The sequence below is a fragment of the Ambystoma mexicanum genome, chromosome 9 (genome assembly GCF_040938575.1).
Source record: "Ambystoma mexicanum isolate Mex_15411 chromosome 9, UKY_AmexF1_1, whole genome shotgun sequence".
Taxonomy (NCBI): domain Eukaryota; kingdom Metazoa; phylum Chordata; class Amphibia; order Caudata; family Ambystomatidae; genus Ambystoma; species Ambystoma mexicanum.
The window spans coordinates 961,768,567-961,785,001 of NC_090931.1; the positions used below are offsets into that span (position 1 = coordinate 961,768,567).

At 49.6% G+C, this 16,435-nt stretch overlaps 1 protein-coding gene across 5 annotated transcripts in view; it reads left to right on the forward strand.

Moving 5' to 3' along the window:
- The window catches only part of UBR3 (ubiquitin protein ligase E3 component n-recognin 3), a 2,710,065-nt gene that overhangs the window by 219,439 nt on the left and 2,474,191 nt on the right, over positions 1–16,435 (forward strand). For all 5 annotated transcript variants that reach the window (XM_069616177.1, XM_069616176.1, XM_069616178.1 and 2 more), the window contains exon 4: positions 3,053–3,199. In XM_069616177.1, the coding sequence (XP_069472278.1) occupies positions 3,053–3,199 (147 nt within the window). The remainder of the gene's footprint in view (positions 1–3,052; positions 3,200–16,435) is intronic.

Here is a 16,435-nt window from a genome sequence, read left to right on the forward strand (position 1 = left end):
TGAGACCTACCCCGCACCTCAGGCTGTGGCCTGGAAGGCGTATTGCCCGCGGCAGTGTCGCCGGTAGTGCTATGTGCAGGCACCCCCTCGGACATTAGGCCAGTACTAGAGCGTTGCCCTTCGGGGGTACACCTGATAAAAGAACCTTGCAGTCCCTCAGCACTGCGTCCGGGAGGAGCTACTGACCCTTCGGCTGTGAGGCAGGTAGCTGGACTTGCCTCGGTACATGTACTAGTGCGAGAACCAGAGAGGTTCCTCCTGCTCCCCTGAGAAGGAGTCTCCCTTACTGGGTGGATGGAAAACAGCAGCCCTTCCTTGGGCTACAATATCTGTCAGACGAAGTCCTTTAAGTCCTCTGAAGGCAACATTTCGAAGAGCTCCCTCCACCTAGCTAGCCTGTTCTTCAGTGTGCGTGGAGTCATTGCGTCGCACGCGGTACAACCTTACCAGCCGTGGTTGGAGCCAAGGCAGCAGAGGCAAAGAGCATGGGGGTCGCATGTAGGAAAGAGCCTCTCGCAGGCTGTGCACCTGCTGAAGCCTGCTGAAGTCGACATGCGCCGGTGAGGAGCGTGGCGCCGGAGGACCAAGTACCTGATTGACAAAGAGGAGACAAAAAGATAGAAGATAGTATCTGGGGAAGAGTGCATGGAATTACATGGCCGAAGCCAAACCCAGGAGCGTTGGTGAAATCGGCCCGTTCCCGTTGAAGAGATAAAGGGGACGGAGGAGTTGCGCCAGTGGGCGGAGTCAGGGGAGTGCATGCTCCCAGGGCCACACCCCTGCCCGCCTCTAATTTTAAAGGGGAAGGTGGTTTTTTTCTGGTGAAAAAGGTTCTGTCTCCCGTCGCTAGCGAGGGACGCACATGTAGTATGGAGGAAAAGGAACAGGACGTAAAATAAGTATAAATTACCCTTTCATTGTAGTTTGCCCATCTGGGGGGTTGGGAGGGATCTCCACACAGAATTGCATTTTACCTTGAAAAGTAGTCTGCCAGTGTTCTCAAGTAATTTGCTTGCATTTCTTCATTTGTGTTTAAAACAGTGCTTAGTCATTTTAGTGCGTTTTATGACATATACCAATTGGGCCAATATTACTGAAGCTAAGAATAAATGTGGTACCGCATAGTACTGTACATATTGTGTTGACTATTGAAGTAGAATTTCCTGAGTTCAAAGTGAGTGTTATTTATATGTATATATTCATCTAAGCCTAATTTTATCTAATAAAGGAACTGTGTTAACACTTAACGTAGTGTGTGGACATTCCATTGTGTCAGGCTTGGGGATTCACTGTACCCAAATAAATAAAATAAAAAGAAAATTTTAAAAAAACAACCGCCATCACCTCCTTTGAGTCTCATCCTTTGTTGCTCTAGTCATGTAAAGCGTATCGGGTACAATGTTATTGGGTTGTTTTCACCCTTCCAGGATCATTTAGCAGTTGACACAAATAAATGCATTTATCATGATTACATTTCTGGATTGTTGTAACGGTTAATGTTTTGGTTGTTGTATTCTTAATTGAAAATGCTATTACATTTTAATTGTAAATAAAAAAAAAAAAAAAGGAATGGCCTTCAAGAAATGCTGGACGTGAACTTAAATCATAATAAGTACTTATACATGGCTTATCATGAAACACCCACTGTAGGATTATTCTGGTACCTTGTTCCTTGGATTGATAACAAGGTAAAAGCATTGCAGACCCTTTCAGTACTACTGGTTCTCCAAACTTCTGGGCTATGGGACACAGATGGTTCCTTGCCAGCTCAGAGACCTTGAACCATGGTCCAGCCAAGAAATTCCCCCCTTGCGCCCCAAAGCAACTGCTATGCAACCATGCTGGCCGACCACTGGCAAAGGAGAATTGAGATTGATTCAATGATTGAAGAACTCCCTTCTCCCTTTCCCCCACTAGATTGTGTATGTTGTACTTGTACATGTTTTCATGCTAGCATTCTTCTCCCTTCTGCTCTGCTCAAAACCACAATGCATTATGTGTTTCACCTCACCCACAGAAGTATGGTGCAATGTTATCGGAGACCCGGCTCAAGATCACATCTCCCTGCAACAAGGCACCCAAAAGCACTTCATCAGTTTGTTGGATCAGATCTCCATAGTCTTCAATAGCTTGCTTATCAACCAGCATCTTGTTATATGAAAGCATGATATGCCCTCAGATTGCCTACATGGTTGCTCTGTGGATCCAGTAACATCTGCAATGGTTTTTTGACCAAAGCTGGTACTCTTCTGTGCCACTGTCCTCCAACCCCACAGAAAGGCAAACCCTGACAATGAGACAGTAACTGTTGGCGGGGTTTCACTCAAGATTACCTTACAATTTAATGTCGAGAGCATAAAAAAGCACCTACTTTGTGATGTCCTAGATCTGCATTGTACTCCATTCGAAACCACATTTTCATAGAATTGCACTAGAACTGTGGACAGCACATGTAGCTTGCCATTAAATACCCTTATGATTTGGGATAATGTTTAGATTAATTGGTATTGTCACCAACCACATATCATTTGGCTTTTCAAAATATAGTAAATAAATGAACCTGATAAGATCACATTTAATCACCAGCCTCAACTCCATTTAAGACTTTCCCATGCTAGAGACCCTAAAATTGAAGCTTAAGTTGTTACGTAATGATTTCAGGAGGTTTACAACTTCATACAGTCCTCACCAGTATTGGTTCCTAATTGTTCCCGATTTTTCCATGCTAATCTGGAACTCCTTTCTTCTGGACAGCATGTCGGCTTGCCTTTTAACTGGACAGTTCTTTCTGGTTATCATGTCTTTGCATACTCCAATGGGGGAAATGAGGCCGGTGCGGCAGGCATAAGTGTGTATTCCTACTAGATATTGGCAATTACCTGTAAGTTGATGGTAGGAGAGAGAGTAAGTAATAAGCCTGCAGGAGTCCATGGACAGGTAAGCTTACTTTTATGGTTTGTTGATAAATTGAAGCTATTTTTTCTTTAGGTGATTTATATTTTAATAGTAAAATGAGAACATACATGTTTTTAACAATATTGTAACCGTTTAGGTCTAGTGGAAAATGCCACCTCTGTGAACGAAAGTCAAGAAAAATATTTGACAGCTTTGAAGGGATCTGGGCTAGAAATGCCTGAGGAGACAAGCGTGTGTGAAATGCAGGAACAGGCAGCTGGAACCAGCACAGTAGCAGTACAAGGTTTGTATTGCAGAAAGCAATTTCAGTACATTTGTAGCGTAATAATACAATGTATTTGTGTGGAAAACTTTGATAGCAGTAATGCATAACTCTGAGGTCCAAAGCATTGACTTCTGCATATTTATTGTTTACCCGAGTTGTGGATGATTAGATTTGCCTAAAGGAACTGTCCATGTTAGAAGACGTATATATCCCTAAACATTAGTGTCGGGTTACTTACTGAATGCATTGAATTTCTTGTTCTGAGAATGTTGTACCTTCCAGGAACGTATAATTTACAAGATAAAATGGAGGCTATCTGACAAGGATGGTCCATTTGTGTGGGGTGAATGCAATAGCTGGCCAAGTTTCCCAGTTCCATGCGGAATCTTTGAGCCAGTTCCAGGTGTCCGACTTGACTGCCGTGCTTGTCTCTGGGCAGACTGCACAGACCCCACCTGTTTCCCTCTCGACTATTTCATGCCCTCTTGAACTCTCTCTTCAAAGTTCTTTTAAACTTTCCCTCCCGGTACTTGATGCCAGTTGGTCTCGTGCCCATATTCATCCTTAGATGGAGTTTACCACCCTCTTTCGGCTTCATTCCTAATCTACCTGACTCAGAGAAGACCCAAATGCGGGTGCACTGGGGCCGTCACAGGTCCAACACCTTCCGCAGGGTGTGCCTCGATCAGAAGGGCTTGGGCCCCCTGGGCGTCATCGGGGATTTTGTCTTCTACACACCACATTTCCGTGCCCGCGTGGATGGGCATTCAGCACTGGGCTATCCCTTTTTCACTCGTAGTTACTGAGGGAATCCTGGTTAGTTTCTTTTCCTCTGCTTACTAATATACTTAAATTCAGCGGTTCGCCACATCTTATCTGATGTAGTCAGGGAGCCGAAGCTCGGGTGGCTGGCCTCATGCCTTTAGGTGGGGTTGCCCCAGCTACACGCCTCCGGCTTGGAAGAGAGTTCTGTCCCGATCTGTGTTGAAGCCCGTCTGGGCTGAGGTTGCTTGTCTGATGCGGTCGCAAGGCCTGCACTCAGAGCTGTCCCACACAGCCAGCTGTGGCACACCAGACAATCACACATGGAATGGCCAGCTGCTCTGGAGGAAGGTGTCCGGTTTTAGGCCGCCACCAAACGCTGGGCGCTTGGCCCTCCCGACCCCAGGAGGGGTGGGGGTAGGGAGGTGGGGTGGCCAGGAGGTGCTGGCAACAAACCTCTGCACCAGGTCCATGGATCTTGCGTCTGTGCTGATCGGGTCTAACCTTGGGGGCGGCATAGGGAATGCAGTCTCTGTGACGGCCCCAGCCATGCCCAAGGGAGGCTTCCCGGTGCAATTGATGTTCAAACAACCCTCAGATAGGCGCTTGAAGTGTCGATCAAGATTCCGTAGGGTGACACACAGTATTTCTCCTCTGATGGTGATACTCTTGACACTGTATTAAAGGAGGATCTGGCTTATTGTCATTTTAATATATCTCAACCTCCTCCCTAAGATTGAAAGGATAAACTTGTAACCCCGCAACATATTGTATCAAAAGAACAGGTCTTTCGTAGCCCTAAAATAAACGTGTTCCCCAATGTCAAAGGTATATCAAAAGGAATGATGGACATGTGCCTTTTTAATACCATCTGTCGGTAATAAGACTAAAACCCACAATCACTCTTCTAAAAATACTAAGGAAATTAAAACCTCCCTTTTTAAAAGTGTAAAAGAAGTGGAAGTACCTAATTTCCTTAAAATGAACTACCTGTCCTATAATACCACAGGAACTGAGAGGAAGAAAGGGGTTCAGGAGGCATGTAGAGATGTATGACAGGCAACTAGGCCTAATAGCCTTTGCCAAGGTCAGGCAATTAAGAGTAAGGGCCTGCACCTGAAATTAATTGCCCCACCTGAGAGGCATAAAATGCTGCAGCAGGAAGGAGCAGGAGCTGGAAGACTGGCAGTAGTAGCAGAAGGAAAAGAGCATGAAGCTAGCAGTTCACGAGGAAGTGTGATCCCTTAAGGGATGCCTGGACAAGAGAAGCGCAGATTTCACCTGCAGGTTCCGAGTTGGCCCTGTGTTCACAAACCCCGTCTGGCTGTGGCTGCACTGAGAGCGACTTGGAGAAGTTGAAGGTTTTCCCAGGTGCGCCTAGTGTCCATGACTGCAGAGCTGAGGTTGTGCTGCAACCCAAGGCACATGTGCAGACGCAATCCGAGGGACAGAGGAGTGAAGGAGACACCCAGTGGTCGAGGCCAGAACGTAGCCACCCATGCTGCAAGAGGAGTATTGGTCCCAAGAGTGCCTGAAGCAGTAGTAGCAGTGAGAAGTCAGGAGGTGAAGCAGCCCGCAACCACAGTATTTTTTGCACGTGTAAGTGAAGCTCCGTACTTCAATTCACTGAAAACTCCTTGCCGGTAACTGTAACCAGCTCAATTAGAACTTGTGTAGAAGGGGGGGCGAGTAGAAGTTGTTAGTTGCAGTGAGAAGTCTTAACACCAAAGAAAATGTATCATGTACACTTTTCATACATGGCAGAGTGCTCACGTAAACGAAAAGCTTTTAATTTTCCTCTGTTCAACTGATTAACTGTACCAGAGTGGTTGCGTGTCTCCAATGAAGGGGGAGAACGCGGTTTTCAGTCACTGGAAAGGTAGAAGCTGACTTTCAGGAATTGTTACAAGAACGATTACATCAAAGAGTGGTTGTGTGTGGATAATTGTGATTCCCGAACAGAGAAAGTATTACTCCGTACGAAGGAAAGGGAACACATGTCCTTACAGTTCTTTGAAGTAAAAAACCTCCATCCGGATGCCACCAAGGGGGGCATGCCATGCAGCAGTTAGCCGCGTCAGCTCCTGAGCCTGGGGACCACAAAGGGTGACTGAGCCCCCTCTCCCCCCCCCCATTGGGCTGCGGCGAGACCCCCACCTGGCTGATAAGCATCTGAGACATCCCCAGTACGCTCCGGGAGAAGATTAGACGCCGGACAGCTGAGATAGGCGTGCTGACACATACAGCGGGAAGAAACCAAAAAGGATGGCGTGATGGGACTGGGAGAGTAGATCACGCAGGCATCGCCGCATGGGGATGTGAGGAAGGCCCGGCGAGGAGGAGGTGACAAAGGTGCTGGTTCTCGTTCTCCTGTGCCTTATACGGGAGGTGTGCGGGGAGCGCGCGCTACTCCCCCGTCAACCCCCATCAGAGGACGGAAGGCTGAATGAGCCGGGGGCCCAACCGTACCAACGGTGAGTGCGGGACAGGGTGGTAGGCCCCTGGCGGCCTTCTGGCAGGTGCAGCTTGGACTGCCTGCCCTCTGGGGAGCCCACCCCCCCTCCCCCGTAGATCGAGAAGGAGCTTGTGCAAAGAGGTGGCAGGAGGCTTGGCACGGGAGGAGAAGGTTAAAACCCCTCCAGGGTTAGAGTAATAGCAGAAGCCTACACTGTGAATACCTTGTGAGAGAGTGACGCAAGCGGTGGTGCCTCCTACATGGGCAGGGGGGGAGTTGGAGGCCATACAGACAGGCGACCTTGGCAGAGGTGCAGGACTGTGGCTGCAGGGGTTGAGGTGTGGGCCCCCTAGGACAGCTCAGGGGTGTGTGCCTGCCCCCTTTGCCCCAAGCTCACTAAGACATTTTTGTTGCCTCTGGCGAAACGGCAACAGGTGCACAGCCTGGAGGAGGGACCCCACCCGGGCATATTGCAGTCATGGGCCCCCAACAGGAAAGTAATCTGCCCAGACAGACAGCAGTGGAGGTATGGTGTGGGCCCCTGGGCCTGGTATTGAGGCGTGTGCCCGCCCCGCCACAACAGATACAGATCTGGCACGAGAAGGCCCAGAAGAGCGGCTGACTAAGTCAGAAGATACCCCATGGTCGTTGACTCTGTGGGGCCTACAGTAGCAAGACACAACCAAGTCTGAAGGACATTAACCAGCCTGCTCCTTAAAAACACAAAAGACAGCAACGCCGGAGCTGTGTCCCGGGCACCGGACTTGGGAGCTCCCGGGTCTCCCCCAGACGGCCCCCTCTCCCTGGGGGGGTGCTGTACCACCCGACAGCAGAAGGGTCAACCCATGTACCTGACGGTACAGGCAAGGAGAGAAGCAGTGGTACATGGACGCAAGGGCGAAATGGGACACCTTCGAATATGCCCCACGGGTTACTGAGAGAGGAATGCCCTGGTCGAGGTAACGGGTCCATAATGGGAGGGGATGCTGGCGCCACCAAAAAGGATGAGCGGCTCTCATGGAGGAGATTCGAAGTATGAGAGTGGACATTGGAGGAAGAGTAGATAAAATCACTCACAGAATTGACAAGATGGAGGAAAGACTGGGGGAGGTGGAACATAACTAGTCTTCCCTGGATACGATGGAGACCCAGATAGATGTGCATCTGACGGAGGTAGAGAGGAGGGAGGAGGAAATCCTCATGAAGATGGATGATCTCGAGAATCGAAAGAGGCGGAACAACCTCAGGATATTTGGGATCCCTGATAAGGAGGGGGAGACAGAGAAAGACCTAAGTGCTAAATATGCCCTCACCAAACTCATTTTTTACAATGATTCCATCGACGAAGCCAAGATCGATACGATTCATAGTGCTGTGGGGGCAGCGGGAGGCCCCAGATCTGTTCTTGTCCGCTTTCACAACTACAGCGATAAACTCAAGATCTTGGGAAGATCACGCAAAAAGGGCCCAGTGATGTACCGGTCGGCAAGGATTACGGTTTTCCAGGACCCGTCTTCCCTCACCCTCTCTAAAAGAAGGCTTTGCTCGCCCCTCACCACGTGACTGAATGGTTAAGGAATCTGGTATAGATGGGGACTCACGTTCTCCATCTCGTTCGAAGTGGATGGACACAAATACAGACTTACTACGGAGCAGGACTTCCAGAGGGTGACCAGCGAACTAACAGGAGACGCTGAGACCTGCACACCTCAAGGGAACACAATCCGGACGGAGGACAGTGGCTGATGAAGGGGCCAAGGAGATGATGTATTTTGGGCTCCTGGAAGTTCAGACAACTGGACACCCCCGCCCCCCCCCCCACCCCCCACAAAGCTGATGGGACTTGAGATGGTATCTGGGCATATGCCATAAAATGGTAGAGGAGAGGGGAGGAATAATAGGATAGGGGCCCTGGATCAAGGGGACCAGGCTGTTTTTTTGTTCTCTAGTGGGTGTGGGTTGCTCTCACTTGACGGTTTTGTGGTGGGGGCACTTTGGTTTCGGGGGTGGGTGTGACGCGGTGGAGCGGTATAATCGGTTACAGATGAAATTTGGTGGGGGGGTTCAAGAACGTGAAGAGAAGGGCCCAGATTCGGGTGGGGGGGGATTTTGGGTAGGGGGTGGGGGAAGAGGGGATGGAGGTACCTAGTACGGGCTCTTTCTGCAGTTGATCTTCCTTTTGGCAGGGTTCACATTGGTAAGCAGAGGTCTCACAGGTGGAACGAGCAGAACCCCCGGATAGGTATAACTTGATGACACCAGTGGAAAATAGGCCTTGGATGGCAGCCTACAGATAGGCACCCTGAATGTGAAAGGGTTGAACTCACCCAACAAAAGATCATGGTGGCAAGGGAATTACAGAGGGTGGAACTAGATGTCCGGTTTCTCCAGGCAAACCAAGTACTCCAATGGGGATGAGAAAAGCGGTCCCTTTTGGGTTGGTTGGCCGGGAGTGTTGGGGTTCCGGCCCTCTGAGAAAAGCAGGAGTGGGCATCCTCATAAAGGAACTTGGAACGGAGTTCACCAAGGTTTGGTCTGATGTGGAGGGGAGGGCCCTGATGGTCTCGGGGGCAATATCAGAAATGTAAGCTTCACGCTTGCCACAGTTTACGCCCCTAATCGGGGAGAGTTAAGATACCTGAAAGCCACAATGGCGAAAATATTGGTGGAAAGCTCGGGTCATCTGATCACCGGAGGTGACTTTAACATATGGGTGGACCTGAACTTGGACAGGCAAAGGCTTTGGGACAGGGAACCGGAACTTCCAGGCCCTGCACACCGCAAGTTCCAGGACTCACTAGGGGACTGGGGGTTAAGGGACATATGGTGCCACTTCCATCCACGAACACGGGTTAAACTTTCTACTCGCCACCACACGGGACCTACCCAAGGATAGATTATCGCTCTATTTCTAGAGACCTATGGGAAGAGGTGCAAAGCCCAGAGATTGTTCCAATTTCTTGGTCTGATCATGACACAGTGACGGTGGATATACAATGGTTTGGTCTCGCCCCTAAACTGTCAAAATGGAGGTGTAATGAATCCCTCTGGAGGGACTCTGTGTTTCACTCAGAGATGAGTAAGGAAAGTGTGGAATATTTCAAAACTAACAACACTGGGGATGTAGATAAAAGAACCGTGTGGAGGCCGGGATGGCGACCTGGTGAGGGATTCTAATTCGGGAGGGGGCGAGGAAGAAGAGGGAAAGGGCACTAGTGGAGAGAAGGTTGAGGGAAGAGATGAGACAACTTCACCTGAAAGCACATGACCTCTCGGGGAGTCGGTGGAATGCATACTGGAGGCAAGGGAAAAGAGGTAGGAACTTCGGGTCTTGAAGGAGGGGAGAGTAATCAGTAGTCTGCAATTTTTGAAACGGGTGTTTTGCGAGAAAGGGTACAAAGCAGATTCCATACTGGCTGCGAGATTCAAGGGCCAGCGCACAGATAGGTGGCGGAAATTGAAGGAGCTGATGAGGCAATGGAACCCACGGGGGAAGGGGTTGCGCAGGCCTTTGCTGTCTTTTATGAGAAGTTGTATGATTGGAAAGTGAAACCTGCGGTGGACGACATAGATACCTACCTGGACACCATTAATTTGCCCAAACTCTGAGGAGGAAACTAACCTACTGGAAGCCCCCATAACTGAAGAGGAGATAAGAAAGGCGATGGCAAGGTTACACTTTGGGAAGGCCCTAGGAGAAGACTGTTTCCCTGCAGTATTCTATAAAACGTTTCTCCCCGCCCTACTCCCATTCATGACTGAGTTATTAAATTATATACTCGGCACGGGTTCGGCTCTGGAGTCCTTCTCCAGGGCTCTCATTACAGTGTTACTCAAAGAGGGTAGGGATCCTCGGGGTGTGCGGCCTATCATCCATTCTCCCTCCTCAATATGGATGCCAAAATGTATGCCACAGTGATAGCCACGAGATTGGAAGGGTACATGCCACGATTGAGCCACTCGTATCAAGTGGGGTTTATTTAAGGGGTCGCAGGGGGCGGATACAATGAGGAAAACATTACATTTATAAACGCATCTCAAGAGATAGAGGGGGACTGTCCCTTCTCTCAGTTGATGCTGAGAAGGAATTTGATCCCGTGGAGTGGGGTTTTCTCAGGCCAGTCCTGGTGAAATTTGGAATGGGGAAAGGCTTATCTGAGGGACAATGGCAGTGTATGCATCTCCAATGGCCTCGGTCCTGGTAAACGGGGGCTACTCACGGTGGTTCGCACTCGTGAGGGGAACTAGACAGGGTTGTCCCCTCTCTCCGACACTATATGCCCTGTTAATTGAACCCCCTCGCCCGGAGGATCAGAGATGACCTGGGGGTGGTAGGAATCTCAGTGGGGGGGGGCGAGTGGATTATAAGGTCGCCTTATACGCAGACGACATGTTACATATAAGGGAACCCCTGGTCTCCATACCGGCAGCACTCCAATTGATTGAGCACACTGGTTCTGTGGCAGGAATAAAAATTTACAGATCCAAATTGGTTCCTTTCGCACTAGATGGGAGATGGGATGGGAAAATTGGGCGGTTTACACAATCTAGTTGGGGATCAACTTGGACACGCTGAAATACTTGGGCATTAATCTCACGAGGGACCTCGGGACGCTGTTTGAAGCCAATTACCCCCAATTAATGACCAAAATACAGGCAGACTTGGCAAAATGGCAAAAGCTAACGATTTCATGGTTGTGTCGTCTTAATGCTATGAAAATGGTGGTCCTTCCAAGGGTTCTTTACTTATTCCAAATGCTTCCCATCAGGATTCCGGATACGTTCTTCCGGGAGATAAAGCGGCACGGGACAAAGGCGAGAATTCCCAGGGCGACCCATATTTTACCCAGGGAGAAAGGTGGAGTGTGCCTCCCGGATATGAATCTTTACTATAATGCAGCCCAACTCAGAATCCTAATTCCCCTCCTTGGGTCCCAATCGGACCAACAATGGCTGGCCTTGTACAACTTCTGCCTGCATGCTGCTACGGTGGGGGAATGGTTGTGGGTGCCCAGGAACAAACTGCCACGTAGAATTCACGAGCACCCTATTCTGGAGACCATATGGGACATCTGGAGACAAGGGGCGGATATGAAGGGGATTACCACGTGGCCCTCGCCCCTGGGCCACCCCTGGGTACCGGGAGTAAGGGATGCAATATCAAATCCCAGACTATTTCAGAAATGGTTTGAGGCTGGACTTGAGAGGATAGGGCAGCTCTTCATGGGGGGGTACATTCAGCAATATAACAGACCTAGAAGAGGCCTTGGGCATAGGCAAACTTTCCGTATTCTTATTCCTAGAGCTAAAAGGGGCCCTTACGGTGACGAGCGTCAGGGAAAAGACAATGAGAGACCTCACCCTCTTCGAAACACTGCTGGACAGGGGTACTGAAATGAGAGGGTTGATATCTGCAATGTACGGGGCCTTGGTCGGAGGCTGGAGGTGGGTCCACAGAGAACCTGAAAGGTCGGTGGGCACAATACTTTGGGGTCGAGATAGACTAAGCCCTCTGGAGTAATTGTGCAGAGGAGCTTCCAAGACCACACTCTCCTGCCAGTAAAGACAGCACATTAAGCTCCTCCATAGGTGACAATTTGACCCGGTCAGACTGTCGAAAATGTTGCCAACCGCAAGTCCCACATGCTGGAGGGGCTGTGAAGAGAGAGACGATTACTGGCACATGTGGTGGGAATGCCAGAGGGTACCATTCTTCTGCCATGAGGTCCTTGGGTGGATTAACGATCTAGACGGTATAGCAAGAAATACATCTCCCCTGTTGGTCTTGTTTGGGTAAGAGGGGAAGAAGGGAGAGTATTTTGGTCTCCCCAAAATGGCAGCGGCCTTACTGTTCGCCTCGAGGGCCAGCATTGCCACTAAATGGAAAAATGAACTACCCAACAAAAGGGAATGGACCAATGTGGCTGAAAACATTTGTATCATGGAAAGAATTAAAGAATTACAGCGGGGCTTCATGGAAGGGCCGGACTACTGGAAATTGACTGGTATGCCTTTATTGTACGCTATATGACCCCGGACCAGCAGGCATGGCGGATGGATGTGGTTCCCCCCAGTGGTGAGGACTGAAGAGAGATGGGGCGGTCAAGGGATGAACGAAGTGAGTGAACTACGCCGACTTGCGGGTGCCTTTACATTATGGGGGAGCGGTGCTTAAGGGGCCTTCATGCAGATGTGTTCACCTGTCAGGGGTTCTAAGATGTGTTCAAGGAGGGGGAAAGCATTACCAGGCAGAAAAGGGTGGGGAGGAGGGAAAGGGGGGGGTGGAGAATACCGGGAGGGGTTTGGGGTACTTGAATGGGGATGGGGGCACCGCCTGTTAACCTGTCCACGGTTGAATTTGTAATGCTGCATCCTTAAATAAAATAGAGTGGTCCCATGTATCTGAATTTGTTTCTCTTGTGAAACCTGAATCTTGTAACATCCAGAAAAAGTATTTTTATACTTTTCGAAGTGCTGAAAATAAAGAGAAGAGCAAGCATTGCCCAAGAATCATTTCTACAGTGAAAACAGCTCTATTAAAATCTAACAACCTATATTTTTAAGTTGTTGTAGGTCCGGTGTCCTTTGATACAAGGGTGACTACTTTATCCAAGGCTAGAAGAGAGCTACTACAGCTGCTGGAGCCAAGAAGGCGTCTATGAAGCTGGGGAAGGGAGCTGGGTACTTTTTAAAAGAATAAATCCACAATCTGTAAAGCTGAGACTGGTGAAGCTGAGAGAAACGGCCTGGAAGCCAAGGCAGATTATGTTGGTAGTAGTAAGACATACATAACAGGCAAAGAGACTGCCCTTTTCGAATTGATTGTGTCCTCCAATGTATTCCTCATCTTTGACATGTAATGTCCAGCTTCGTCTGCTCTGGAATTTTTTGGGTTGAGGGTGCCCTGCGTCAATGGTGCCGAGTCGATATCCCTCGAAGGCCTCCGTCGAGGGTGCATTCATCGGATGTTATAAATAGCATGCATGGCACCTGTTGGCCTCAGTTTTGTTTTCTGCAAATGTGTTTCCTTCGAAACTCGGCACACCTCGTTCAATTCGATTGTGTAGTTACCTCAATTGTGCAGCTAAATTTGAAAAATAGGTCTTCGTCTTGAACTCCGACGACCCCTCGTTCCGTATTCAAAAAATGCAATGAGTGCGGCTCCAATATGTCCAACACAGACTTGCAACGTCTGTGGTCCCTGGGAGAAGGCCACGACACTGATTCCTGTTCCAAGTGTCAAGCTATGAGAGGGAAGGCCTTGCCGGAAGGAAAGGACAAGCTGCAGGTAGGCAAGATATCAAAGCCCCGTAAGACTCGACCTGATTGATCTTCGACCGCCAAGTCGAGAGACCTCTCTCCTCAGAATAAGAGGGATAAACGCTCAAGGTCCAGAAGTGCCTCCCGCCATTGTTCGTTCTCGACAAAGCGATCGAGTAGGAGACACCATTGGTCGCCTTCCTCTTCATCCTCGTCAGGCGACACTCCCGAGAGTGTAACCAGAAAGTTGACACCCGCAGAGTGGGAAGCATTCCGTGTAGAGATGCTAAACCTTTTTAAAAGCAGGGTAAGGCTCTGTCCGCTCCTTCTAGGGAAGCCGGCAAGGAGCGGTTTCGGCCCAAACCCCGCACGCCCTTGAGCACGAGTGGACGGCGTGATTCGCAACCTCGAGGCCTCGAATGGGCAAGGATCACTCGAAACAGAGCAAGCGTTTGAGATCGATGCCTTCAAAGCATGCAGAACCCTCAAAGCCTTCGGCGCCAAAACCGCCGAAGGAGCCCGTCGATTCGTCAACTTTGTCAAAGTCAACACCGTCTGTACCGATTGGGTCAGTTCAGCCCCCAGGGTCTGAGGCGTCTCAAAAGAAGGCTAAACCCAAATCTACGTTGACTCCTTCAAAACCAGTAAGTACTCCTGAAAAAATCTTCACTCCTCTGCCACAGAAGGATTTTTTTCCAATCCCTCTCTTCCATTTTTGAGGAGGAGGAGAAGAGGAGGAGGAGGAGAGATCAGATGGGGGAGGATGCCCCATTTGGGGTTCAGTATGGAACCCCCAATGTACGGAATGCTTCATATCAGAAGAGAGCAAAATGCAATACCTTTACAACACCTTGCATAATGCCAGCGGCATTGACACCTTTCCTGAGTTGGCCAGAAACAGCGGAGCACACTGACTCCTCATACCAGCAGCTGATGTCCATAGACCCCCTAGGCTAGACCCCCCGGTACAGTCTGATCAGGATAATCTGACCGATATTCTAGACCAAGGTCCACCTACAGATCCTATATAACTCTTCCATGTGGCTCTACAAAAAAGGGTGGCCAGAAATTGGGAGACCCCTGACATCAATCCCTTACAAAAAAATACTGCCCTTCCAGGAGCCATTCCGGAGAGTCTGGTGGTCCAGGCAGCCACGGCTACCTGGAACAAGGCAGCGTACCCTACCATCCCTCCTGATGGGGACGACAAGCGCATGGATGGATGTGCACGGGGAGGTATTTTCATCAGGGAGTATGGCCCTGAAGTCGGCCAACTCCACATGTGCCTTAGAAACATGGATACACTCTTTGGGAGTGCATATCCATGGCGGCGGAGCATATTCCAGAAGGGGATGAAAGGAGCGGCTTCCTGGCTATTATTATTAAGAATGGCAAGGACGCGATGTGCGAGTCGTTTCAGTCTGGATTGGACACTGCGGATGGGAACAAGCACTGTGATGTGCAGATTTGTGTGGTTGCAGAAGTCTGGTTTTGCACCGGATGTGCAGGCTTGTCTTCTCGGCATGCAGTTTGACGGGTCTCACATTTTTGACAGCAAGGCTGACGAGAGCCTTGAGCGGTTGCAGACCTCGAAGGTGGCTGCCAAATCATTAGGGGTTGCTTTTATGCAACCTCAGCCTTTTTGTGCGGTGGGACAGCCATCGAGGGGGCGATCTTTTCGCTACTACTCATTTGGAAAGACGAGAGGAATGGCTAGTCAAAGAGGCCAACGAAAGTTCCCTCATAATGGACGAGCTAGAGTTGCCAAACCAACTCCAGCTGCAGCTACCTTGCCATCAGCGTCTGCAGCAACCGCTTCAAAACCACTTTGAGAGCTTGCGTCACGTGTCACTGGTGAGAGGCAGACTGTCTCAGCATCTCGAAGAATGGCGAGCTATTACTTCAGATGTGTGGGCTCTGGAGACAATAGCCCACGGTTACTGCCTACCATTCATAACGCAGCTTCACACCAATCCACCGAGGAAACATTCTGAGGATTCCAGGTCCGCTCCTTGTGCAGGAAATATTAACCCTGCTAGAGAAAGGTGCTATAGAACCACTGCCTGTAGCGGAGAGGAGGGTTGGTATTCCCCATATTTTTTGATTCCTAAGAAGGTCGGAGGACTGAGACCCAGCTTGGACTTGAGATACTTGAACAAATTCCTCAGGAAGGACAAATTCAAGATGGTCACTCTCTATCAGATCCTTCAGGCCCTCCAATTACAGGATTGGTTGGTGTCATTGGACCGTCAGGATGCTTATTTTCATGTGCCAATCCATATCAAGCACAGGAAATACTTGAGGTACGCTGTTGACGCTCTCACTATCCGTTTTGGGTCCTGCCTTTCGGGTTGACCTCCGCCCTGAGGGTCTACACCAAACTAATGGTGGTAGTGGCAGCGCATCTCAGGAAAGGGGGATTCACGTCTACCCCTACCTGGATGATTGGCTGATCAGGGCGCATTCACCCGAAAAAGCCTTGGATCACCTCAGCATTACCTGCCACTCCCTATACAGACTGGGCTTCTCCCTCAATTTCAAGAAGTCACACATGACGCCTTCCCAACAGCTCCAGTATATCAGGGCTGTTTTGGACACATCGTTGGGAAAGTGCTTGCCACCCAAGGTGAGGGCTCAAGACATTCTCCAGAAGGTAACAAAGTTTCAGAATGTCCACTGTCTACCGGCCTTCAAATTCCTAAGATTCCTCAGCCTCATGGCATCCTGCATTTATCTGGTGCCAGAGGCCCATCTACGAATGAGATCTCTACAGTGGG